The following is a 27469-nucleotide window of genomic DNA, read 5'->3' as shown; positions in this document are numbered from 1 at the left end:
TTAATAATTAACCTAAATTTTATTCCCAATCAGGGAATTATTGCCAAAATATAACAAACAGGATATATCACAAAAACTAAAAAATATATAAATATACTAGAGTGTAAAAATATAACTAGAGCACCATATAAATGGCAATATCAGGAACTATGAATGAAGCATTATTTAGAATCTTCACTAACGTCTGAAAAGAGAAGCAAATAAATAAAACATTTGTGGGTGATGCCATGTGCAGAATGTAACTATGGGCTGATGAATATTAAATGCCAGGGCAAGAAGACTCGACATGTGAAGGAAACACATGAAGACACTGCCTAAACATTCTCCAGCTTCCACAGGTGTGGATTTGCCCCAGCGACAGCAAGAATCCCCCTGAAGTCTAGCAGCTAGGCACTGGCAGGGAATGAGGTTGAATCCAGGTCTCTGCCGTTCTCAAGTTCACTTTTTCCCACAGCACCATCACAGCCACAGAGCTCATTTTCCAGAAGGTGAAAACATACACTACAGTCATTCAAGGGAGGAAAGGATGCACATGGAGGGAGAGGAGTCAAAAAGAAAAGGCACATGGAGAAAACAGTACTAGAGATCTTTCAATCCACCAGCCACAGAAAAGTCTACATGCTCAGAAATGTCTACTTTTCCCTCCCTCTCTTGACATCTCCTTAGTTCTGATATGAAATTTGGGAGACACTGAGGGCTTCATTTCTAGAAATACAATGGCAAAGAGAGATAAACTCAGAGAATCCAACATTCAAACTGGGCTCAATATAGCCAGGAAGGATTCACATCATGTAGGCAAGTCTAAATACGTAACTAGAGAGGAAACTTACTAATCAAGACTACAAAAAAAAAAAAAAAAAAAAAAAAAACAAAAAAAACAAATACACACACACACACACACACACACACAAAATCCCAAGTAATGCAAGCAATGCAGCTACAGGTAAAGGAACTGAAAATGATACAGGGCACTAAGATTGGAATCACACATAAAGACATTGAACCAAACCAGAAGGCCATGGGATGGCTCCCTGCTCTCATCTTAAGAATTAGTTCAAGGGCTATTTTGAATGGAGGCTGGTTGGTTGGTTGGTTGGTTTTATTGGCTGGCTGGCTGGTTTGGGGTTTTGCTACAGACAGTAAATAGCAATTAATAAATATGAAATGTCACATTCTGCAGAGTTTTGGATTCTACCATCATGACACTAAAATGCACATTACTGAACCATATGAAGCAGTTATCAAGCATGATACTAGATACCCTGAGGACTTTGTTCACCGTATAAATCACTTTATTGGAAGCAGGAGCTCAGCAAGTCAGCACTCAGGCTTCCAGTGTACCACTAACTGTACCAGAGAAGACAGTGGTGAGGACAGATGCAGCGGGGTTTCCTGCTGGGCATCATGGAACAATGCCAATGAAGTCCAGTTCTAACCCATCACAGCAAAATAGTGCCAGAGCCCCAAACTAAGCAACACATAGAAAATGGCTGTCAATTTTAACAATTGCTTACAGGGACAGTAAACGAGCAAAGGTTGATTGTGTCAAAAAAAATTTTTGTTTTTATTTTAGAAGTCACAACATTTACAGCAGGTTCTTAAGTTCAGTCACAAAAATAACTTTTCACAAGTATCACCTGTGAAAAGAAGCCCAACACTGCGAGGAGAGAGCGCTAACACTGAGCTGCTGGGAGCAGTATATCTCCTAGGAAACCTGAACCAGACAAAAACTTCTTGTAAACTGTAGTATTTTTTTTTCCAGAATATTTGTGTAAAAGGATGGTTAAGCTCTGTTCATCAGTGCAACCTAACTGCCTTTACCACAGCGTGGTTCCCCTCAGGAATTCCTGCGGCCTCTGCTCTCATGATCTATAACTAAGAAGATTTCTTTCCACGCATTCTCTTTTGTTTTCAAATTATACAAAAAGCAGATGCACAATACATGTACCATGAAAGTCCACAGTTAAAGGCTTTCTATTTGAAAACTGGGAATAAAACGGAGTCGTGTCTCTCAACACTCACAACTTACCTGTGTGATTTTTGTTGACTGAACTTAGGCAAAAACTGAAAGCTCTAAGAGACCAAAAAAAAAAAAAAAGGAATACAGCCTTACCTTCTCCTAACAGGCCTATGGTTCTCTATCTCCTGCATCTAAGATATTATAAAGCACAGACCACATGCAAAAATCCTGCCTTGAAAAGTGAGAGCATTTTTCTCCAATATTGCTTCATTGATATTCTTTGTGTTTCGACTTCAACTTCTCAGTGCTGTCAGATACAGAAGGCCTGAAGTGAACCAGCCCGCCTGACAGTCCTGTTTCATACAGTACACACAACTCCTACATGGGCCTTTATGGATGACAGCCTGAGGCCCACCAGGAAACAAACACAGGGTAAAATTTTGAAGATTTGCAAAACGTTGCCAATAAAAGCTGACCAGCAAGGTAAAACAAGGAATCCATTCTTTCAAGACTGGAATGCTTATCCCCAGAAGAAAAGCCTGAGAGAAATGATATCAAAGCTTTAAGACACATTTCAGATCTGAGTCTATGGTTTGTCGCAGGGAATGTTTTGCAGAGAACAGTTAACTCGGGAATGTGATTGCCGAAGTTCTCACTAGAGCCAGGTTAATAATTCTCTACCTTTTTTTAAAATTACAAAATCCCTTTCACCTGTGATGGTTGACTCTGATGCCAGGTTGTAATTCTAATTTGAGACAGTACCTCTTACAATATAGTATACCCTGATCCACAGCACACCACGATCCAGGGAATCATCTCAGAGCAGGGCTCACAGATAGGCAGCTGTGGACCCACTCTAGCCCAAAGACATGCTAAGTTTGGCTTGCAGTGGTTTGGTTTAGTTTTGAATGAGCTAGTTGCTAATATTGAAAACAAAAACAAATTTTAAAAACCCCACAATTTCTGATTTTTCTGACTACAGGAGGCTCTCAGCACCACTGGCCCACAGAGGAGCACGGCAGTGATCAATCAGACCAGACCAATCAGCCGGACACCTGTTTTCTGGGCTCCAGTCACCCTATCACATTACAGTGTTGGGCGTGCCCTTACTGTCCTTTTTCACATTACCCGCCTGCAGGTCTGAGAGGTATCTGATTGTGACAATCCTGTTCAAATATGAAGGTATCTGAGACAGCAGCACTCTACATAAGATCAATGACTGGATGGACAAGGAGAAAGTCTGGAAGAAAAGAGGATGGGAGAAGGAGAATGGAGAGATGAAATTTAAAAAACAGGGTGATGGAAAGGGAGGGAGAGAAGGGGATGCAGAGGAACACAGGACGATTTAAAAGCCAGAAGTCCAGAAATGCTGAACAGTAATGAAAACAAGGAAGTCGTGGGGGAGATGGCACTAAAGCTCCTTGAAGACAGGCCAGCCTATAGACAGTGCCAGAGAATCAAACCCGATGGGGAGGAAGGAGGCAGGGGCAGCTTCTTTAGTAAGAACACTAATGAACATCACTCAGACATGCAGACTGATGAAGGGAAGGAATGAGCAGATCCCAAACCAAAGTGCAGAGACTGGAGCGGACTTGACCAGATGAAAATCTTAACTCAAGAGCTTCTTTGGGTACTTACTTTTAGCTTTGATCAGGGCTCATGACCACTGAAGGTCCCTTCAGAGAGGATAGAGGATACACGGCTTCAGTGGATCATATTTATAAAACTAGTCTGAAGATTAGAAAAAACGTTGTCATGCTTAAGAATCAGCAGGCTCCCCTCTGCCTTGTTTATGGGAATGTAAATCTGAGGGGAGAAATGGTGAGTTTGAAAGAGAGAAGGGAAGGTATCGGAAAGAGAAAAGGCAGAATAAAATCGAGGTGTAAGTTGTTGGGAAGCAGTTGAAAGCATAAGCCACCAGAGGCTGCTGAACACATACATCCCTCAAGTTCTCCTGCCCTAATGCAGTGCTTCAGCCTTCTCACTTCCACAAGCTGCCACTCCTCAGGAAGCCTTCTCTGGGCTTCATGCTCCTCAATTTGCTTACCTGAGGTTTCTGAAAGGGGTTCCGCCTGGAAGACTCAAAACTGGGATAAATTGACCGGTTGGATGCCCGCTGGGCAGGATCTTGGCACACAAATCCTGAACAGGGAATTAGCAGTATTAAGAGCCACCCTTTTCTAAGAAATCAGCCTGTCTGGTTTGGTTCAAGCATCTTTAGACTCATCCTAAAGAGGATGATGCTGACTGGGGAGCTAGATGTAATCCTGATTGACAGAGATGTGGCATTTTGATGACTCTCACACAAATGAGCCAATAATCTTTTTGAAACACATAGCTGGTCATAAAGAAAAGTGGTTTGTTGATATGTTTTTAAAGTAGCTTTCTCGATGGTAACTGGGGAAACTTTTGTATTCTTCTTTTTACCAGAAGAATACAAAAGTAAGTAATGTCCTGTTACAACATCCTGGGAATACTGAAGATAGCCTACTGCTAATTTATGCAATGATTTTTTTGAAAGCTTAGGAATTGGATTTCCAATGGCTTCATTTTCTTCCTTAAAAAGAACTAGATTCTCAACCAAAATGAAAAGAGTAGCTAAACTTTACAACATCTGCTGGTGCAAGTACTAGTTCACATCAGATGGATTTCACTGTGTCGTTTTTGGGGAATTCTAAAATCCAATAATAAATCCGAATCATACCCACCTGACTACCCATCTCCATTTCAAAGTTCTGGCTTATCTACTTAAAATGGGATTTCTTCTTCAGGCTGCTTTGGCTGTAACACTGCAGAAGGGATCATGTTGAAACCAGCAGAGACTGTCAAGGAGAAATACAGCCAGTCTCTCCTTTGTATAGGGCCTCTTCACTGGGTTTCATTTTCCCAGCTCAGAGAAAAATATATTCTCTGCAGATCTTTGCTTAATTCTCTGCCTCAGCTCATAATTCCCATGCCCCAGGTCTCAGCCTTAGTTGTGGTTCAGCCCCAGGACAGGATGGAGCCAGGGGGAGTAGAAACATATAAACACTTCCCTGAAAATATAATTTTTTAGTACAAAACATTCAGCATGGCTTAGGAACTGCCAGTTGGCAACACCTACGAAGCCTGGCAAATGGAAGCTCTGGCTAATTTTTTGTGAGAGTCCAGTTCAGAACACACTGCTACTCACCTACAACAGTGAACATATCTGAGATCATACTGGCTTTAATCTTTAGGTCCAGAGGAGCATCACTAAGAGAACAGAGAAAGAAAAGAGCAATCAATCACTTTGTAGGTTAAGAGAAGACGTGCCTTGTTATGGGTCCCAGTCCAGCAAAGTTCCAAAGAGCAGAGAAAGAACACATACAGGACAGCAAACTCACAGAAAAGGGGAGAGAAATCTAGGTGGAAAAATAACAGAAATACAAGCCTTGTGCTAAACTCATCCTCTGTTAGGCCTAGCACCAACACACCGATTCCCTGATAAGGAATCTTTTTTTTCCAGAGCTTGTGCAATTTAAATTGCGCAGGTCAGGGCTCACTGTGGGACTCAAGACTCTGGACTGTCAGTGTATCTTAAGTGTATGAGTGCTCCTTATTCAAACCATGTGTTAGCACTCCCTTCTTCACTCAGGCACATGCAAGAAAACATTTTGGGCACCTTGGTAACTTTTGGATGTCTTCATTTTCTGTGCTAACTCAATCCCCTTAGGCTTGCAGGGTTATAAATAGGGCAAAAAGATCCAAGCAAGTCCTATCAACATCTCACCATACAAGAAAGCAGGAAACCATGTGAATATTGGAGCAGTGTGAACCAAAAACAAGAGGCCTTTGTATGGACAGGCCTACCCTAGAGCTTAGGTGCTTCTCCACGAATCACACTACTCTTGCTGCTGGCCCCACTGTGTCCCTCTGGGACGTTTTAACATAGGCTTCTGGATTTCACTGGGCAGTTTGTAAAGAGCTGACTTGACAAAGTGCAGTGCTAACAACTGAAGACACTGCCCAGCGGCACACCTCACACCTAAGGTGAGCCAAATCCCTACTCCACCAAGTGCTCAGTATGTCTTTATTTGATGACTTGGCATTCTGCCAGTCTCTCTCATCCTTAAAAGCCCAACAGCTGGGTGGTCTCTGGCAGAAACCTCTAGGGTTTTCTGTTTAGAAAATCACATAGCTAATAGAAATTCTGTCACTCTGGATGTAAGCACAGTCTTCTTTGGTGTTTAAAAAGTATACCTCTTCCCTTCTAAATACCAGATTTTAAATTTTTTAAATCTAAGACTGTTAAAAGTTTTAGACATTAACCTTAGGTGGACATCAGGCCACAGAACTGAGCAAAAAGACAGTTCTACAGTACTTTAAATTAGCCCAGTTTTACACCTCTATAGGACTTCCCCAAGAATAATTTATTTACTACTGCAAAACTGAGGAACTTGGCTTGGATGGAGAAGTAGTTGTTTTAATTTGGTCTGCTCTGGCTATTCCAACTTCAAAGTTACTGGGATGAGTACAGATCATGGGCTGAAGTTCTGAGGTGCCATTAGTACCCACAGAGACAGTGAAGAAACCAAGTGCTTGGTATTGTGTTCACATTCATGTTCTCTAATGAGTAGTATGCTTTGTACATACTGTTTGCCGTTTGAGGTATCTGGCAGGATATTTCCTCAAGACTATTGATTGTTCTTTCTTTCTAATAAAGTAACTCGTTATTTGTGGGGTTTCAAGTGGCTTAGTAATACAGGTAAGAAGACACAGTCTTATCTGAGCATTTTTGAAGAAATATCACAAATCAAAATAAGAATTATCCTTTAAAAGCCAACAAATTGACAAACACTTATCACAGACTGGTTGGGAAATTAGGGGTCCCTGTCTCCCACAGGGGTTTTGATAAAATACCATAAACCACCTTGTTTTTAAATGTCTAGTCATTACCGTGTAAAAGTCTTTTACCACAAGAGAAATAATGCCCCCTCCAAAAAAGCCAAAACATATTTTAGTATCATGTTCAGGTTCATCTTTATTACTCATTGATAGAATTGACTTACCAGGCCAAAGAAGGAGAGAGATTCACTTCCAACAACCATGGCTTCAGAGTATTATCTATGAGCACATCAAAGCCATACAGTTCTGGAAATATAACACAACATGCAAGGTCATTTTCCATGCAAAGATCACATAGAGTCATTCAACTCCCACCTGAGGCCCAGAAACTCAATGAGAGTAAGCAGGAAGCAAAGAACCTGAAGTTCCAGAAATGATAGTCTCCCCCAAAAGATAATGAGAAGAAAACACTAAAAACCCAACATGAGTCTTAACACACAAGACCCCAATGTGCTTAAGGGTAAACAGTGAAGGAGGAAGGAAGCAAGAACATCTATTACCAACGCCAGGCACATGAGGCTTGCTCTGCGCTGGCCTCCTCTATCCCCTCCCTAACATGCTATAAAAACAATATCCCCAAAAGCACAGCTCCAGGATCCTTCCTTCATCTTTTCTTAACTTTAAGATCTTGTTCTGCAGCCCAGCTCAGAAGAGATCCAACTGTAAAGCACGCTTACTCTCTCCCCTCTCCTACAGTTTCAGCTTCTTTTTGAAGAAAGTAAAACACAGACAAGTGGTAATGCAGGCTGTGACAAGCTGTCATGTATCACTAGTGTTATTCAAGGAAAGGAAGGGGCCAGAGATCAACTTCCCATGGATTCTGGATTATTTGTTGATTCTCTTCCTCTACCTCTCCAGCTATGGTAAGAAGCAAGCTAATACCCACTAGGCATCTCTCGTAGGACCCCTAGTTTCAATGTAAAGCTTCGAGAGTGGGAGGTGAGCATGGAGCCCTCAAATCTGACTGCTGTGATCCTCATGACAGGAATGACAGTGGCACACAGTCCTCAGAATTCATACTCTAAAGAGACTCAGATTCCCACTCACTCCTAAACATCAAACCAAGTGTCACTCAAACCCTCACTTGCATCTCCTCTCCAAGAGAAAACCTGCTACGTCAAAGCTCACACGCAAAAAAAACAGGGGTTTTCTAGAAATTTACTGCAACATAAATTTTCCTGTTTGAAGTTTTTTTTTTTTTTTACTCTTTAATCTTAAAAAAAAAAAAAAAAAAAAAAAAAAAAAACCTAGAAATATACAGTCTAGAACCTAAAGCTATAATTCAGACCAAGAAACCTAGGACAGGATCTAATGATCTGGCAAGCAGTCTGACCTCACACTACACTATAGCTCAAGGATCACTTCAGTCTAAAACACAACCTTCAGGCTCGCTAACTCTTTTCAAAAGTCACGAAGTGTCAATAATTGGATATACAGACAAGCTACAGCCTATTTCTACTGTATAAGTCAAATAGATAAGAACACTCTTTATTTGTTACTTGAGAGAGGCCTTGTTGTGTAGCCCAGGCAGACCTCTAACCCACAACCTCCTAACATAGTCTCCAGATACTGAGACTATAGGCATATATCCTGCCACACTAATCTAGACCTAGATATTCTAGTACTTTCATGAATATATCAGCTTACACAGTAACCAATTAAAACCATAGGAGCCAATTAAAAAAACCAATAAAAGTTTGGGGTTTCATACATTTTCAACTATATAAAACTTACTTTAAGATGTAAAAAGAAGGAAGTACCTCAGACTGGCTCCTTGCGGTAACAAATTCTGCTTTTTTTCAGATGCTTCATCTTTTTAATAGTTTTTCTAGTCTTCAGTAACAACAACACACTAATCCCTTCCCTAATCTGAGAAAAGATTTTGTCATGTGGCTCTAAATAAGACATTTGGAAGGGGACACCTAAACAGGTATGTTGGCATATTATCTGCAGTCACAGCATTTGGGAAGCTGAGGCAAGAAGATCATGAGTTAAACCTGAGTTTGGGCTACAAATCAAGATGAAAGAAAGGAAAGAAGGAGGGAGGGAGAAAGGGGTGGAGGGATGGACAGAGGGAGGGAGAAAAGAAAATGATAGAAAAAGTGAATGAGAGAAGGAACAAAGAAAGGAAGGAAGGGAAACAGAAAACAATGTATAATCTACAAGTCCCATAGCATTACATAAGCAAGCTACAGACTCTGATATAAGAAAACATTCCTTTCCATTTTTAAGAGCAGAAGCACAGGACTCAACAATTTCATAAAATATTTAATAACAACTGCATGTAGAACACAATGACAATCATGAATGAGACACATATGGTATGTAGAAAGAAACAGCCACAGAAGAAAACCAATGTAAGATGGACCAACAGTCAATGAAAGCCACTATTTAAATACTCCACACTGAGTTTTAAGCAGTCATATACTTAACCATTTCACTGCATCTGAGGCAAACTCCAAGAACTCAAATTTGGCTAAAAGTCTGAAAAGCAACATTCTGGAAAAAGAAAAGCATATCTTACAGTGAGAAAAATCACTTTCACCTCAGTAAACTAACTTTTACTCCTATGATAAAAGCTGCTGGGATAACAGTGCCTATGGAGTGTCCCAGGCTCTAGAGTCAACCAAGCCTCAATCTTACCACACTTAGACCAGACTTGAACGTATAATCATGAGCACTGGGAAAGCAATGCATGTTGCTATGTGACAGCAGAGTACCAGGTCCAACTCACCTTAGTAAGGTTGGCCTCAGTGGTTGGGAGTAAGGTAAAAAATAGCTTGTGTATCAGATCAAACTCTTGAAACAACCAGCTCAACAAAGACACTGAGGGCCACCTTCTCCTTAATTCAACCAATCATTTCTACTCCCTTATGAGGTATAATTTAGATATGATGAGATAGATGAGTCTTAAAGATACATATTGATGAATCTTGGAATTGGTTACATCCATGTAATCCACACTCATATCAAGGGACACACAGAACAATTTCATCACCCTGGGAGACCCTTCAAGCCTCTTCCTGGTAGATGGCTCCTTCCTGACATCCTCGACACCATTAAATTCCTCCATCAATTTGTTCTACTTACTCTAGAATTTCATATAAGTGGAAATTATACAAAGTATACCTGTTTGTGTCTAGCTTCTTATATTTACCAAGTTTTGGGGGAAGCTCTTTCAGGAAGATATACAGAGATATATAACTTATGTGTAATAAAATTCACCACTTTAAAGTGACTCTTAAAAAGCATCAGCTGTGTAAACCCAACCTCAGTCATGATACAGAAAGATCTTCTCACAGATGCACACTCATGCCTCTGTGGTCAACCCTCGCTTTCCATATTTTCCAACAACCACCAATGAATTTCTGTTTACCTGATTTCCTTATCCAGAAAGTCAAATAAAATATGTATAGTCTATAGTCTTTTTTAGAGTAGTTTCTTTAGCATAGTACTGTCTTTTGAAACTGACCTATGCTGTTACATGTGTCAAAAGTGTAGTTCATTCCTTTCAACTCAAAAGTAGTTGGTATTCCATAACATGGCAATACCACAATTTATCCATTTAACTGGGTATTTTAGCTGTTCCTAATTTTGGATCATTACAAATACATTATCAGCATCTGTGAGTAGGAATTGTGTGCACATCAAGTTTTGTTTCTCCTAAGTAAATAATTATAAGTGGTCACATGTTAACAATATACTACTCCATGTACCTCTCACCTCCTGGGCCATTGCCCTAGTTGTCAAAGAGTGGGGTTTCAGGTGAGGGTGGCATGAGTGTGGTGAGCTTCTGTTTGGGAGATGCTGTCCTGTACTAACAGTGTAGCTTCCATATCATAGTCCTTCTGTTAGGGTGTATTTCCCTGGCTCCCCTAGGCAAACAGGTGGTAGCTTGCATGGTCCAAGAGCACTATAGTCATTCTACTATATGAACTGCCTTTTATCCCTTCCTGTGTCTCTCCTTCTCTAGAGAGTAAGGCCACCTCTCACTCTCAGCTTAGATTAAGTGTGCTAGTTTGTGTGATGCCAGCATGAAAGAGGGAACCTCAATTTAGAAAACGTTCACACAAAAGATTGGCAAGCCAGTAGCAGGTGCTCTTGGGTTGTGTAAGAAAGCAAACTGAGCAGGACAGGGGTGCAGGCCAGGAAGCAATGCTCCTTCATGGCTTCTGCCTCAGTTCCCGCCTTGAATTCCCACTCTGACTTCCCTCAGTGATGAACTGTGATTAGAAGTACAAGCTAAATGAGCCCTTTCCTCCCCAAGTTGCTTTTGGTCATGGTGTTTATCACAGTAATAGAAACCTAAGGCAGAAACAATCTACTCCATAAGTAAAAACACTTAGGAAATGTACAACAAAGGGAAAGGAGATGGTTTAGTTAAAATGCTTTGTGAAACCTTGAGTTCAGGCCCCCCAGCACCCACATAGAAGAAAAAGATTGGCATGAGAGCATGCACCTATCAACTCTGTACTGGAAAGCCACAGATAAAAGGAGAGCTGGGCCTTTCTGGCTAGCTGAAGCAGTGAATTCCAGTTTTAGTAAAAGACCTTGTAATAATAATAATAATAATAATAATAATAATAATAATAATACAAGGCAAAGTGGACAGTAGCTAAGGAAGACACCAGACACTGACATCTGGGCTTTACACACTTGTACATACATGTACATAAACACACATGGATACACATACACACAGAGAGAGACACACAAATGATTAGGAACCCTAAAGGAAGGGAGAGAGAAAATTATGTATAAGTAGAAGCCAATAAAGAGCTGGTCTCTCCTGGCCTACCTACTGAGTCATAACAAAGCTACCAGTCACAGTGAAAATAACAAGAATTCATTTTTTAAGAAAGAAAATAAATTTATTTAGTTTAGTTAGCAAAGAGAAGAGCTGGCATAGCAGTAGCAGAAGAACCACCTGCCAAAAATAAACAGAAATGCTTGTTAAGAAAAATGTATTAAAGACACATTATGGGAAAAAATCTGATAAAAGATGGCTTTTGAAGAAAGGGGTAGGGAGTAGAAATAGTCTCACTGAGACTTAAAAGATCATTCAACACAGCACCCCTCTCAAGTTGGGAGACAATGTACTAAGCCTCGTCAGAAAGAGCCCACTGAAGCCACGGTCACAGGCAAATGGACCTGATGGCACTAGGAAAGTGCCCATTGTCACTGAGATCTTTTTCTGTAATGAAATGTTTGCATTTCAGCCTAGGATTTGAGTTTAAAAACAAAACGAAAGTCTTTATAATGGGTCCAGAAGAGAACTCTGAAAAAAAGTAGAGCAAGATCCCACAGGAGAATGAACTGAGTAAGAAGGGAACAACAGTGCTGACCTTTGACCTCTTCCCCAGAATCACAATGGCATCTATCTAATGCCTATAATGCTAGGTCTGAAAGGAGTGTCTAGGACTGAGCACTTTTCCAAGCCTGGTCTGCTAGAAAAGATATCATTGTTCCTGAGATCTAGTTATAGGACAGTACAGGAGAATCCAGGAGGTGAGGCATGCAGAAGGATTGGACTTATCAGAGTCATCTTTATGTGGGTGGGGAAAGGGCCAGATATCTGGCCTCAAATTTGGGCTGGCCGTTTATTAGCCACATGACCCAAGACAACTTTCTTAAACTTTCTATGATATACGGTTGGTAATAAAGGCAAACAGTAGCCTCTTAGCACCTATACCCCTTCTATAGCAAATGCTCCTCCCCGTCTAAACTGGAGCAAGGGGTAAAGTGAAGAGGAGCTTACCTTGAACACTGCCCCTGCCTTCATTCTTTTACTGTTGGTGAAGAGGTTTGCAAATGGAGAAAGCATGCTACCTTCTTCCATTCCTCTGACAATCATTTATGGACACCTTCCTTTTAAAGAACATGGCCTTACCCTGAAAAATGGTCAAGAGCAGAGGTAACAGAAAACTAAACCAGACTTCACTCAAGAGAGGTATCCTGAACATACTTAGTTCTCGGCAGACATGACATTGGTCTCTGATCAAAGCAAGACAAAGCTAGTCAGTTCAGTGTCTAGTCCACATGATCCCACACTAGAGAGGGTCAGGATCAGAGCCCATCACTTCAGCCATTCTCATAGACAAAGATTAGACCACTGTCAGCAGCAACATCTTTGAAAGACAGCTAACATCCTGTTGGTTTTGGCTGCTTTCCTTCAAATGGTCAAAAACGTTCTCATAGTCAGTAATTTCACAGTGCCAATTTCCTAAGCATAGTTAAAGAGTTGCCATTGAAGCCTATTAGCTCACATTGTACCACACTTTCACAATCTTGGAAGTCAGTAAAATCTGACTGTTAGGAACATGTTTTATTGAGGGAGGCATCCAAAAATTGTATACTTGAAGTCCCATGATTAAGATGGGAAATTGCCAAGACTCATCCTCTGAGGCCCCTGGTTTCAGGCTGAGTCTCTTTCATTCAAGTTCTTTTTACTCACTAGTTCTAGGACCCAAAACAAAGGGTGACCATTTAGGGTCTCCACTTCTATATCATGACAAATCACTCACAAAGGTCCTTCTGGATATACAAGTTTATAAAATAGCAGTAACTAAGTTTCAGACGGCCTATTAAGGTTGATATATAGGTAGTAATAACAGTGCAGGCACATGAATATAGCCAACATCCCAGGGCAACCTGATTTTGAGAAGACAAACTGCTGCCAGCAATGCGCTGCTGTGACACTAATCTCTGCTCAGTACACAGCATAGAAGAGTTACATGTGCAGAAAAAGTGCTCACTGGGAATACTGAAGGTATCTGGAGACAGTACAGGTGGCAACGGGGGAGAAAACCACAGGACAGAAATCCCAGTGACAGTAATCTGCAAGTGGAAGGCCAGAAATGACCACCAAAGCATATAGAAAACCCCATCTTACATTCTTTGTTTCCCCTGAAAGTATGACTGCTTTGTTTAAATTAAAACTTCCAGGAAGCTCTCAATTTCTGTTTACTCTGACACACATTCAACGCTTACGCCTTATAATACAAACCCCAGGGGAGACTAAGAGTCAGAGGGAGGCAAAGAGATTCACACAACTATACAAAAATACACAAAATTCTATCTCACAGGAGAGGTTAATAAAGCACACAGAATACCAAGGCTGACAAGGATTAGAACCACAGAAGCCAAGGAGACAGTCAAGTTAAAAACCTCCAGATGCCCTGAGTTTACTAGGGCTGGGCCCAGGCAGGGAAGGGGAGAGGAGACCCTGGCTGGTGCGTCTCGGAATATTTCTCTGAGTCCGAGAGAGCTGCTGCCCTTCCTTTCACACTGAGTTCTGAGAACCCATTCCAACAAGCAATCAGGTTACAGAGTAAGATGCAAAAAAGAAATACCCAGAAAAGCCTTCAAGATTAGCTACGTAGAACAAAGGATTTCTTTTTTTTTTTTTTAATACCAAGGGCCATGAGAAATTTACTAACATGGCAAGCAGAGGTACAAAGGAAACCTTTGATCTTGAAAGATTTCAGCATGTAGAGTCAATTCTGTCAGCTTCCACATCCTTCTTCAAATAGACTACAACCACTCTATTGTAGGCCTGACCAAATCAGACCTACAGGAGAACTTCCTGCCAGGCCACCAAAAAGCAATGAAAAAGAAGCACCCAACATTCATTTATCAAACATTTTCCAACATTTTCTGCAAGCAAAAGACGATGCTCTGTATGAGGAACAAAGTCAATAGTGACACTGTGACAGCTGTCATCAACGTGCTTCCACTACACTAGGAGAAAGACACATAAATAATACCAGAGGGCATGCAATAAACACTACAGAGACACAAGCAGAGGACTGAGGACTGAGTACTCCTCAGGGTGGGTGATGACCCTTACTAGGAGGGTCAGGAAAAAAGACCACCAAAGAAGTGATGCTTGGCTTTGCCTGGAAGGATGCTGGTGACCTTCAAGGTAAAGCAACATGAGAAAATAAGTAGTTCATCCACTAGATAAATTAAACACACACAAAGGCAAGGAGTTAGGAAAGGTACCTGAGCGCTGACTTGATATAAGCAGATGAGATGGAAAGGCAGTCACAATGACTATTAAGAACTCAAGATAAACTCATAGACTTTGGGGAAAGCATATAGGCATAAGATAGAAAAAGTATCATAAAGCAGTCAACAACAGCATGTGGTGGTAACATGACAAGGCCCTGTGCTCAGCAAGGTTTCAGAGAAGCAGTAGAATGGATTGAGTCTTGAAAGAATGAGAAAGTTCAAGGCAGACAGAAGGGTGTTATAGCTAGACACAGAGCCTGTCCACAGATTGGGGTTTAAGAGACACTGCAGCCTTTTCTTCTACTCTACAATAATTCTAAACCCTGACTTAGCTGCATCTTTTATTCAGTCTCAACAGTTCTCCTACTTGAGCACCACTCAACTAAATGCTACTATAATCCATTAAAGAGACCAAAAATCAGGATGTCAATTATAAAATTAATATAGGTAATTTTTATGAAGTGTAGCTTCAAGGCAAGGCATGGTGCCAGGCGCTTTCTTTGCCTGCACCATCTCACTGGAGCTTCACAGTCCTCTCGGGAGGGAGATACCTCATGGCTGTCACTTATGATCTAGAAAATGGAAATTATAGCAACTTCCTGAAAAATACCCAACTAAAAAGGGGTGCAAAAGGGGTTTCACATTCAGGCTATACAAGCCCTATAAACCATGTTCTTTATTCCCTCATCTCCAGCCCCTAAGGAAGGCGCACCTCTCGCATCCTCACTGTGTGTCGCTCCATCCCACACTTTAACTAGCTGTATCAGTAACCTCATGTGCTTTTTTTAACCAAAGTCCAACATGTGCCCAGAGCCAACCTGGCCTTATGGGCTTTCATGCTGGCAGATGGTGCTAAGTTCCTGTCCATGGAGAACGCAGGCATGCACATAAGCAGCCTTGGTGTGACAGGCAGACACGGCTAGTTGGTCAGGAGGTCACGGGTTTTCTGATCCAGGTTGTGAACTGCTTGTTACATTCTCTCTGTACACTCAAAAGGATAGAGTGAAACAAAACGGGAGGGGAGGAGAGAGGAAAACAAGTAGGGGAGGCAGAACCCACTAGGAAGAATAAAAAAAGGAGGAGTCATCGGAAAACAGGATAAAGCACACACTGGTACCAGCCAGAGCTTCTTGGATCTGTTCCCGGTCTGGCAGCTAGAGAGCTCTGGAATATATTTGTTAGAGCTGGATTCCTGTGCAGCCTATTGCAGACTTTCTGAGTGTACTCTGACAGAGAGACCACACTTCAGTTTCAAGCCCTGTTCCCCACACAGAAAGGGAGTTATTCCACCAGAGATTCCAATGAAAATTCACCACCTTTACCACCACCAACTTCTTGACAGAATTTGCATCTACTCTGTGAGCTTAAGAAAGCAAACCCAGGATGTGTCCCTGACTCCTACAGAAATCACAATGCCCCACTAGCTGAGGATCCCAAGACCCTCCTCACAAAACACAGCAAAGCGTCTGGCAGCTCCTTACCAAAACAACTGCCGCGGTGTGGAACAAATGTTTTACAGGCAGTGGCGATAGCTAGTTCAGCAGAGATTATTGTCTTAATGATCAGGTCTTCCACATGGGCCATCAATGCTGCAAAAACAATCTTTTGTAATGAAAACAGAAACACTACAATGCATGCATTAGTAGAAGCAGATTCCAGGTCACAGTGCAATTATAAAGGCATGTGTGCTGATTTAAAAAAAACAAACAAACATCAAAATGGTGGTCTTCAGAATGGGTGCTACATAGCCAGCACTAACGCAGAGATGGACACAGGTGCAGGTGACCTGTGACAGGTACAGACTGAGGAATGAGCCTTTTCTTCCTTCTCACTCCCCTAGCACCCTTTGCCTGTGCATGAACAAAGTCTATTTACACACTGCTTCCCAAGCTGCTCAGGGCTCAGCAAGTATTCTTTTTGACTCCAAGCCCCTTACTCAAATTCCACTCTACATCCTCCTACTCAGCAACAAGAAAAAGGGGAGTTCAACTAGGAAAATTTGAACTCCGAGCCAACTGCACATGCACTGCAATGTGGTATACAACACCACAGTATCTTAGTTAGCAGCACAGCACTCAAGAAAGATAAACTCATTGAGGACTAAGTGAAAAGTGATACTTTCCAAATTAGAACCAAGAACAGGGATTTGGGGGTTGTAGGAAGTCTGTTCTCCACTAGAAACCACAGGAAAAAGAACAAGAGCAGGCACCGTGGGGCTTCTCAGCAACATTATCAGGAGGCTCTGGTGAGAAGCAATAGTGCAATGCACTAAGGAGTGAAGTCAGGGGCTGGAAAGATGGCTCAGCAGTTAAGAGCACTTGCTCTTACAGAGGACCTGCATTCGGTTCCCAGCGCCCATGTGAAGCAGCTCATAACCTCTTGAAATTCCAGCTCCAGAGGGTCTGCATGCTCGCACACATGCACGAACACATGCACACACACACATAAATAATAGAACTTTTTTTTTTTTAAGTAGAGACTAAAAGATAAAATGTTTGCTACTCACCAGTTGTATCCTTGCCTTCTTGCTTCAGGTACCTAAGCATGGCACTCATGCTCCACTTGTTCCCATAATCCTCCACTTCTGGATCATCACAACTAAAAAGAAAGGAATTGAGGCTACATATGCCAAGAGGTCTGCCTTTCTCTGTGCTTTGAGTATTTTAGAAAAACATTCAGTTTGTTGACTTCAACCTGGTTTTCACTGGTTCTTCTATAAGTCACCCTTTTTACCAATTTAAGAGGAAAGGCAAATTCAAAGAGTTTGCTTTTGTAAAGAGGGTAAAGGAGAGAGCTAATTCTTCCACATCAAGAATAAGTGAAGAAAGGTAGAAAAAAATGTGAATGAGTTTAAGAATGGTTATAATACATTAACAATGGGATATAGCACATCTAATCTTTGAAGTGAATGTCACCTGAGGCCAGCAAACAACCTCCGATGCCCTTCAGACCAGAACTGAGTTGGGACAGGTTAGTAAGCTAATGTGCTATTATTATCTTACAAGGAGCTAACACCAGACTTGCTTTGACACACTAGCAAGCCTCCTGTCTGAGTAGAGACAGCTACCTTCCCAAACCTCTCAAATCCCACTGACGATACAAGGCCTGGGGTAACTGGAAGAGTTCTAGACATCCCACTGCCAAAAACGGAGAATGGAGTGAGCTCCCATGAATGTCATCCTGCAACCTGTGCTTTGCCACTGACGTCTCAGCGCCCAGCACCCTCTCCAGTTCTACCCCTGCTCTTCTACGCTGAGGGACGTGGCAGCTTTAAGCAACTCAAATGCTGACCATAGCACACTCAATGAAACCTCCTTCACTTTAGCAACTACCCAACACCTCCAGATTCTTTCCTTCCTTCCTTGGACCTGATGGGAACTTATTTTTAGTCTGAATAGAAAGTGACTGTTTGGGTTTCTTTTCTATTTTTCCACTTTCCTGGCAAAAATTTTCAGGATGAAAAAAAAAAAAATACAGAGCAAAAATAACATTTGCACACAGCTGGGTCGGTGCCGCTTTCCACTGGTTCTTCTAGGAGAAGCCTGGTTCGTCTCTTTAGTATTTTTCCTTTCTTTTTTCCTTTTCTTTTTCTCTGATCATTGTAGTGTATTATTAGAAATTTTCAGAAAATACATAAAAGCAAAGGAGAAAAACCTAAGAACTGACGACCCTAATCCTATACTTTGTTGTTAAAGAGAGTTAACATTTCAGGACCTGTCTTGTTTTTTCATTTCTCAGCAAAAATAAGAAACGCCAGCTAACAGACTGATTCAATCAAGAGCATCAAGGGTTTGCTACTTGCATTGTCTCGATACAGTGAAGATGTACTGATAAAATGATTCTGTATATACACCCTTAAATTCACAGGAATGGAATAGCAGTGTCAAAGATACAAATAATTTTAAGTTTTACATATGACTTTCAAGCCCCTAAGTCAAGTAGGAAAAGACAAATGGCAAGGGCATATTTACTAGGATAAGGCGCCCTCTGTCTGGGTACACCATGGGGAAGCAGCAGAAACAGCAGCAATGCCTCAAAACTGATACTTGAGGGGCTAGAGGTGGTTCAGCAGTTAAGAGCACTAAATCTGTATTAACCTGCTGAACCTGTATTCAATTCCCAGCACCTGTACAATGGCTAACAACCACATATAACTCCAGTACCAGGGATCTGCTCCCCTCTTCAGGCTCCTGAAGGCACCAGACACATGTGTGGTGCACACAGAGCCAGAACACCCATTCACAAAATTGTACTTTAAAGGTCACCCCTCAGTGTCACCTATGTGTTCCTTTCTTAGCAGTGCACCCTGTTAACTGCCTCGCAGCTGAGGCTGACTTCTATCCCTGACCCAGCCGGTACCTCACATAGTCTCCACTCTTCTTGTTCACACTGTAGTTTGTCAGGTGCATGAACTGGTTCCGAATGTTCTTGGAGCCTTGATCGTATCGCACAGTTGCAAACCTGACAGGAAGAATGGTTAATGCCAGGAAGGTTCAGTGGAACTGAAAACTGCAGAGACTGCAATAACATGCAGGATGTTAGCATTGTCTCATAAGAAGAAGGTGACAATATTATCTAATAAATACTGATCTCTGCTAAGTGACAGTTGCTATGAGAAGTGTCTTCTACACTCTGTCACATATTAGTTAAATCCTACAAGCCACTCTATGAAATAGATCTATGTTACACCTAAATTTTAAATAGATATAAAACCAAATATGATCCGTAAAGACTAAATAACTTGGCCAGGCATGGTGGAACACATCTTTCATCCCAGCACTGAGGAGGCAGAGGTCTGCCGGGTCTACATAGAGAGATCCAGGTTAGCCAAAACTGTAGTAAGACCCAGTCTCAAAAAACAATGAGAGAGAGACAGAGAAAGAAAGAAACAAACAAAACCTGAGTAACTCATCCAAGATTGCAAAGTCCAAAATCCTGTGGATTAAACACTCTTAGATACTGCTTCTCTTACATCTTCTATCAATGGGGAAGAATGAAAATTCAAAATATAACAAATTCACAACTTTGGAAACTCCACACAGGATACTAGAGCTATGAAGCTTCAAGGGCACCTACTCAAGGTCCACACAGTGACTGGAAAAAATGGCATTTTGCAGGAGAAAAAAAAAAAAAGGAAGCATGGTTCAGCACAAGGACTGCAGACTTGAAGCACATGTACAGAGGGAACAGCATGAGCTACTGATGTAGGAAGCACCATGAAGCACTGAAGACCATGAATGGGCAGCACAGAAGGCCTTCTGAACTTTGAATGAAAGCAAAAGACAGAGGGTTTCAACATGGAGTCCAGAGCAAATAGGACAGCCACAAGTTGTCCTGGATACTGTTAATAGAAGACGAAAGCACAAAGCACGCTCGCCTCTGCAGGCAGCAAGCGGGGAAAGAGAAGACTGTCCAGCAATGTGTGGCATCAAAACTGCCTCTCAAGACCATGCTTACAGTGAACACGAGGGCCTACTCACTGCTAGTGCCATATCACCCTGCCCTAAAGTGCCTTCCCAAGACCCATATCCCAGTGTGTGAAAAAGCCTAGAAGGCCACAAGTTTATTTTCATATGATTTACAAATGGTTTAGATATGCTTACCCAGACTATGAAGTCAACATGATTTTTTACCACATTAAAGGTCAGCATTTAAAATGTTTCCCCTTCTCTATTTCTTTTCAGCCACCCCACCATCTCCACTCCCCTAATTCCCTGTACCAGAAATACACAGGAGCCAAAGGGGGGGGGGAGAAAAAAACAAACCCAAGAAACTAAAATAAACAAACATGAGGCCAGGAAAAAGGATGTGGATGATGGGAAAATTTTGACCAGGCATGTATGGTTAAAGAGTTTGACAAGTATTGTGTCTACGCTTGAGAAAGACATCAAAGCTTCCATAAACTTCTAGGAGTTACCACTTAACTCTGCATCATCACTTGGTGGTAAATGACCTTTGCCTTACATCCCAACCTTCATATTCTCAGAGCAGGTGAGAGAATCACTCTCTGAATTCTCTCTGAATAAAATGCAGAGGGACCACAGAAGATTCATGACGTCTCCTGCCAACAGACGTTAGCTCATGGTGATTTCTCTTGCCATCATCTCTCGTAGCAAGTATTAAGTATGAGAAAAAGTTTTGGTCAGGAAAGGAGGTATCTCCTCTTGTCTAACTCTGCATGCTTGACTCCACCTGGTCAATATGAAAAGTCCAGGGACGCACACAGTGAGCTGGATCTGGGGTTCTATGCATTTGAACCCCACATGGCTTTCAAAAAGGCTGGACGTCTACAAGTCATTTTTCTTTCTCTTTCTCTTCCTATCACTGGAGCATCTGATTCTAAGACCCAGCATGGGCAGTATCACATGTGGGCTTTTACTGGGTCTAGGAAATAAGATGAGAGAATCAAAGGTGAAGAGAAGTGAACAGCAAATGCCCCTGACAGGGAAAAAGCACTGACTTTTGTCCCTTAGCCCAAAGAAAAACACAAGGAGGCCATACCGAAGGAAGGCTGAGCTTAGCCTGTTAGATCTCACAGCTTTCATGAATCTGTGTTAAAACAGCCACATTCACCTCTGACCTAAGCAAGAAGTCACACAACTCTCATACCTGATCTACTAGTCCAGTTCTGATAATCTAGTTAACCTACAATGATTTGGTTTGGGATGGTCTTTCTTTGTTTTTGCTATGAATGACTTGGCTAGCTAACTTGTTGCAGCCCCATGAGAAAGACAGTGTATGGGCTGAGAAGCAATCCCTGGGAAATGCAGGTTATCTAGACCCTAAACCACAGACTGGAGAGCATCTAACTTGGGAGCCAAGAAATTGGCCACAAACAAGAAAACTGAGTAAATAAATAAATGTGTTAAAGACTGGTGGTAGTGGGGCCAATGCCTTTAATCCCAGACCTTAAGAGGCAGAGGCAGGTGGATCTGTGAGTTTGAGGCCAGCCTGGTCTACATAGTGAGTTCCAGGATAGCCAGGGCTACACAGAGAAACCCTCTCAAAATAAATAAATAAATAAATATTAAAATGCTAAAGATAATGGGAGACAGCTTTTTATTTCTTAAAACAAAGAAATAAAAATATGTTAAAGATAAAAGCAAGTTTGTGGTCTGAACTTTAAAGAATCATAAGTGCTAATATAAGCCCATTTCTAGATAAACAAATGTAGAAATGAAGGCAGAGGCACATATGACAAGAGGCACCTATGACATATGCACATATGACATATACATGCGTCCTAGGTCTCTCTCCTGCAAGCCCCAGAGCAACGAGATCACCATGTGTTTAAACCTTCAACTCTAAATGCAGCTCTCCAAGACCAAGGAACCAGTGCTCCCTGGAGGTATGACTGATTCCAGAGCTGGATCAGAATAAAAGGAACCTAAAACGTCTTACAGTCAAAGAATGATGGAGAGGTGTCAAAAGGACACAAAAATCAGTGAACAGGGGCTCTCACTGGCTAAGGCTGGGAAAACAGAGCAGGAAAACAAACAGTATATAATAAAGGGGCCTACTAAATAAAATAAAAATACCTCTGTATACATTAATAAACAAATGAATATATAATAGGAAAAAAAACTTTTCCTTGAAGTAAAATCCAAAATAATACAAACAAAAGAATAATGGAATTTGAAAATCATCATCCAGTAGTCATTGCTATAATAATTCACTTAAGCAGGAAACATCAGTAGATATGAAAGATATTGGTTAAAAAAAAAAATGAGACAATGAATGAGGTTTTACATGGTTTTTAACTACCTCCTCATAATTCTTGGTAATCACAGAGAGAAGATAAAGTCATTTGACAATGGAGGACTCTGGTAGGCGCAACCTTTAATCAAATACTAAATGATTAGCATGTGCCATCAAATATCCTGAAATGAGAATTTACCATCACTTCTGTGGTATTCTGACCTCAAATGAATAACCAAAGTCTAATCATGAGAGAATATAGACAAATCCAAATTGAAGGACAATTTGGAAAATGACTAGTCTGTCATTTTCCAAAACACCGAGGTCATGAAGTCACAGAAACATGAAGCTGTTCCAGACTGGAGTCTGGAAGAGACTCGACAATTGAACTAAACAGTCATTTTTGATAAGATCCTCTGGCTAAAAAGAATGTCAGTAGGACAGTTTGGGGTCTCAGACAATAAGAGGCGGCTCTTCACACTACTCGGAAAACATTGTCACACGTCCTGATGGTTTCAAAATCCAAGTGTAAGTTGTAAGTAGTAAGTTTCTCGTGAAGTTTAGAACAACAAAAGACCTTGTCGTTCCACTGAGAGTAACTGACTGGCAAGCCTTGCACAGCACAAGAGCCCTCAGACGGGAAAAGCGGCCTTCTCACTCTTAGTGCACTTAGGTCTGTGACCTTCACATTAGAACAGTGGCTCTCACCTTCCTAATGCTGCAACCCTTTAATCCAGTTCCTCATGTTGTGGTGACCCCCAACCATAGAGTTATTTTCATTGCTACTTCATTAACTGCAATTTTGCTATTGTTATCAATTGTAATACAAATATTTGACATACAACCCCTGTGAAAGGGTCAGTCAGCCACTGAAGGGGTCCCAGCCCACAGATTGAGAACCAGTGGGTTAGACCTGTCACACACTATCACACTTCAACCTATTCAACCCTGAAAGTTTCAACATAATTTCTCTATTAACAAGCCAGAGGAATCAATAATTTCCTAGTCAATTCAAGATCAAGTCTGCAAATACTCATTTTGACTCAGCTGAAAGTCATACAGTGAGCGAAATCCTTAACCTCTGACTTAACGGAGATCAAAGTTGAAGAGACCTGAGCCCTCCAATGGAGTGTCTCAGTATATACACACTTCAGAGCAGGTCCTGTGCCCAGCACAAGGGCTAGAGAAAACAAACTAAATGGTATTTTTGGTAAAATTTTTTGGCCTTGTGTTGCTTTGTTGGGACATGTTTTGCCTTCCTGGTTTATTGCTTATATATTATGGCTTCCAATTTTGTGTTTTCATGTGCTTTTGTGTATGTGCTTCTCATACTTTTCCTTCCTGTTGCTTAATACCAGTGTGTTTTTTATTATTATTCACTTGTTTGTTTTCTAAAGAGAAAGAACGGGTACAGTTGGACAGGTAGGAGGTTGGAAGGATCTGGGAGGAGAGGAAGAGGGGAAACGGTGATCAGAATACATTGTATAAAAACTATTTTCAATTAAAAAGAAAAGTGAGTGCTATTGGGGGGAGGAGGAAGTATGTTGGGCCCTCAAGATGGCTCAACAGGAACAGGAAAAGTCACTTGTCACCAAGCCTGAGGATCTGAGTTAAATTCCTGGGATCCACACAGAAGAAGGAGAGAACCAATTCCCATAAGTTGCCCTCTGACTATGTGCACTGTGATGTGTATGTACAGAAAAGGACAGCCGTATATGTAAGTTTTAAAATCTAAGATTTAAGAAAGCCCACACATTTTATAGCCTTGACCTTTATGCCAAGAAAAAAAAAAGGTATCTTACTCCCTTGGGCAATGTGAACTCTGGACCGTATGTCCATTTTTTAAATCAATCTAAAAACAAATATAATGTGAATGGATTGTATAAGCTCGGCCCAAGGAGTGGCACTATTAGAAGGTGTAGCCCTGTTGGAGTGGAGTGGCACTATTAGAAGGTGTAGCCCTGTTGGAGTGGAGTGGCACTATTAGAAGGTGTAGCCCTGTTGGAGTAGGTGTGTCACTGTGCCTGTGGGCTATAAGATCTCATTCTAGCTGCCTGGAAATCAATCTTCCACTAGCAGCCTTGAAATGAAACTGTAGAACTCTTGGCTCCTCCTGCACCATGCCTGCCTGGGTGCTGCCAGGATCTTGCCATGACGACAATGCACTGAACCTTTTAAATGTAGTTCTTATAAGTGTTGCCTTGGTCATGGTATCTGTACACAGCAGTAAAACCCTAGCTAAAACATATGGATTATCTTTATTTTGAAAATGAAGTCTCAAACGTGATGATTTCTGTTTGCTGATGTTTCTCACTTGGAAGCAGGACAGTAGTCGTGACTTCTCTGAGCTCCAAGAGTGTGACTGAAGAAAGGCCTTCAATAATAAGAAGACATACAACAAGCCTCGACTTACATTAGTTTAATTCACAAGTGTTCTGCTTTACAATGGTGTAGGAATAATCTGCATTTTGAAGAAATTACACTTTGAGTTCTGGATGCTGATCTTTTCCCTCTACCAATATGCACTGGTTCTGTCTTGTAACCCTGAGCAGTATAGCAAGCTGTAGCCAGTTGCCCACACTGTCAGGAGGGCAACAACCAATACATAGTAGTAAACCACACTGCTAAGCTAACATTTCTGACAAGTTAGGTGTGTTAAATGCATTTTCAGGGGCTCAGCAATTAAGAACATTGGCTGCTCTTCCAGGGAACCTGGGTTCAATCCTCAGCACCCATGTGGCAGCTTATAACAACCTAGAACCCCATAATTTTTCTTTTAGCCTCTTTCAGCAATATTTGTATGTAGCACACTTACATTGTTTACACAAGTAAAACAATGCGCATGAAATAAAAATAATAAAATCTTTTTAAAATGTACTTTCAACTGATGCTACTTCCAACTTGGGTGACTGGTGTCAGCCAGATCTTGATAGGCAGACAAAAGGAAGAGGGGCCATGACTAGGAAACAAAGATAGCAAACATCCAGCTTCTTCCTCCTATTTCTGACCACACACAAAGGCCTACAGGCTCTCCCTCCAGCCACTACAGCCACAGAGCCGGTGGACCAGCTTGACAAGGTCCTACAATTTCAAGGCCAGATCAGGACATGTTTACTCCAAAATTGTGGATCGATCAGTCTCCCTTCATTCAAACTGACCAACCCTGAACTCAGGGAGGAAGACACCTTGAAGAGCCCTCAAAGACCCCTAGATCCCCAGCCACCGAGGAAAAACCAGGCTTTGACTTCTCAAGTCTCCACTGTGCTCACAGGGTCCTTCTCTGAATGTGCCTTGCTTTGTGTTTCCTCGCCCTAATAAAAGCCTTTCCTTAACCAGCTGATTCTGTGGTCTGTCCTGAGATCTGTCCCTGCGACTACTTGTTGCACTTGATATTTGAAGTGGTGTTTGTTTTTCCTGTCTTTTAGTTCTTTAAGAGAGGGAAATGAAACAAACAAACAAAACAACCTACCAAGACCCCTAGATGGTAAGAAAGTGATGACAGCTATGCTGGAACATGACTCAATGGTAATCAAGACGCATCTGCAGTGGGGATTTATAAATAGAGCTGCACGGTGCTCCTCAGCTGCTTGTTTCAAGACCTTTACCAATATAGAAGCAAGCACAAAGTCAGTGAGGTCTTACTAACTTTTCTCCCATGTACAAACGATGACATGGCCAGAAGAGCCTGATGGCACATACTCTTACAGTCAGTTGGCATCACAGAGCCTAGCTGTAGAAGAGTTAAGTACTCAGTTATCTTCACATTCAGAACAAATGCACAAAGAAAGGAGCTTGCAGTAGTAGCACCTGAGTTATCTTTAGCATGAGAGCTTACTAAGGAGAGGGTCATGGGCAATGAGACTTCATCTCAGGCACCCTTGCCAGAAGCCACTGGATTTCATTCTGCCTGACCTAAAAAAAAATCTGATGGAAGAGAACAGGAGGCCCAAAGCTCTGATCCTCTGTCAACCAGCTGCAGCAGGGAAACTGCCAAAATGCTGCAGTGACTGGGCAGCGCCCTGCAGAGTCTGGGAGGGGATTACCAGCCTGATCCTGTCCACAGAGCCAGAAATGACTCAACCTTCACAAACAGCAAAGGCCTGCCAGGGAGAGTGACAGGAAGGCTAGGAAGGATTTCTCCCTGTCGCTGGTATCTCTTTCCCCCCACTTGCTGCTGTGGCAGATTCTGGACATTGTGCAGCCTGTGAGGTAATCTGAATTCCTTGGCAATCAGCAAGTACCTGAATTCTTTCAAAACCACAGGAATCTAGCACAGAAAAGGTAAATATCCCCCAGGAGCCAGTGTTAATTAGCAAGCAAGGCTACTGAAAACGGGCCCAGAGGTGGGGGAGGAGAGAAAGGCATTACAAAATGATCTGGGGTCTTTTCTGCATTTCTACTGGGTAATATGGCTGGGGAGGGCTGTGCTAGAAGGGGCCTTTTCAGAGTTTTTTCCACTTCTCTGACCTGAGTGCACCCTTCAGAACTCCCCTTTAATGCTTTCATGAGCTGGGGCTACCTTTTGTTGAATCACTGATAACACACGTGGCTTCCAACTCAGTATCTTTTTAATTAAAAATAAATTCTTGTTTCAGTGCAAATTTGGCTATTAACTTTTTCTCTCAAAAAGGACTTTCTCAAATCATTTATATTCCAGATCAGATCCTCCGACGGTTGTAGAATCCAGAACAAAGTCTCCTTAGATTCTATTTTTGACACAAAAAGTGGATCACCACCATTTTGGTGAGAACAATATCCCTATCTCTGGAAACTCAACATCTTCTTCCTACTAGGCAAAATAGCAACCTGCATGGGGACTCTAGAGCAGGAACCTGCACAGGAAAACCACAGCAGCATTCGGGCAGAAGCACTACTGCCAGGACCATGAGACAGCTGACTCAAGTGCCACATAGGCAATTTCATTTTAGCATC

The 27469-nt window shown here is 41.7% G+C and overlaps 1 protein-coding gene across 2 annotated transcripts in view; it reads right to left on the bottom strand.

The window, feature by feature from the left end:
* Positions 1 to 27469, bottom strand: part of TTLL5 (tubulin tyrosine ligase like 5) — a 219522-nt gene that overhangs the window by 151538 nt on the left and 40515 nt on the right. For both annotated transcript variants that reach the window (XM_080928217.1, XM_080928218.1), the window contains exons 10-15: positions 19199 to 19300; positions 17346 to 17437; positions 16321 to 16428; positions 6991 to 7072; positions 5133 to 5194; positions 4008 to 4102 (exon numbers count right to left, since the gene is read on the bottom strand). In XM_080928217.1, the coding sequence (XP_080784343.1) occupies positions 4008 to 4102; positions 5133 to 5194; positions 6991 to 7072; positions 16321 to 16428; positions 17346 to 17437; positions 19199 to 19300 (541 nt within the window). The remainder of the gene's footprint in view (positions 1 to 4007; positions 4103 to 5132; positions 5195 to 6990; positions 7073 to 16320; positions 16429 to 17345; positions 17438 to 19198; positions 19301 to 27469) is intronic.

This window comes from Micromys minutus (genome assembly GCF_963924665.1).
Source record: "Micromys minutus genome assembly, chromosome: 1".
NCBI classification, from domain to species: domain Eukaryota; kingdom Metazoa; phylum Chordata; class Mammalia; order Rodentia; family Muridae; genus Micromys; species Micromys minutus.
The sequence above is the reverse complement of the archived record's forward strand: the minus strand, read 5'-3'. Positions and strand labels throughout refer to the sequence as shown.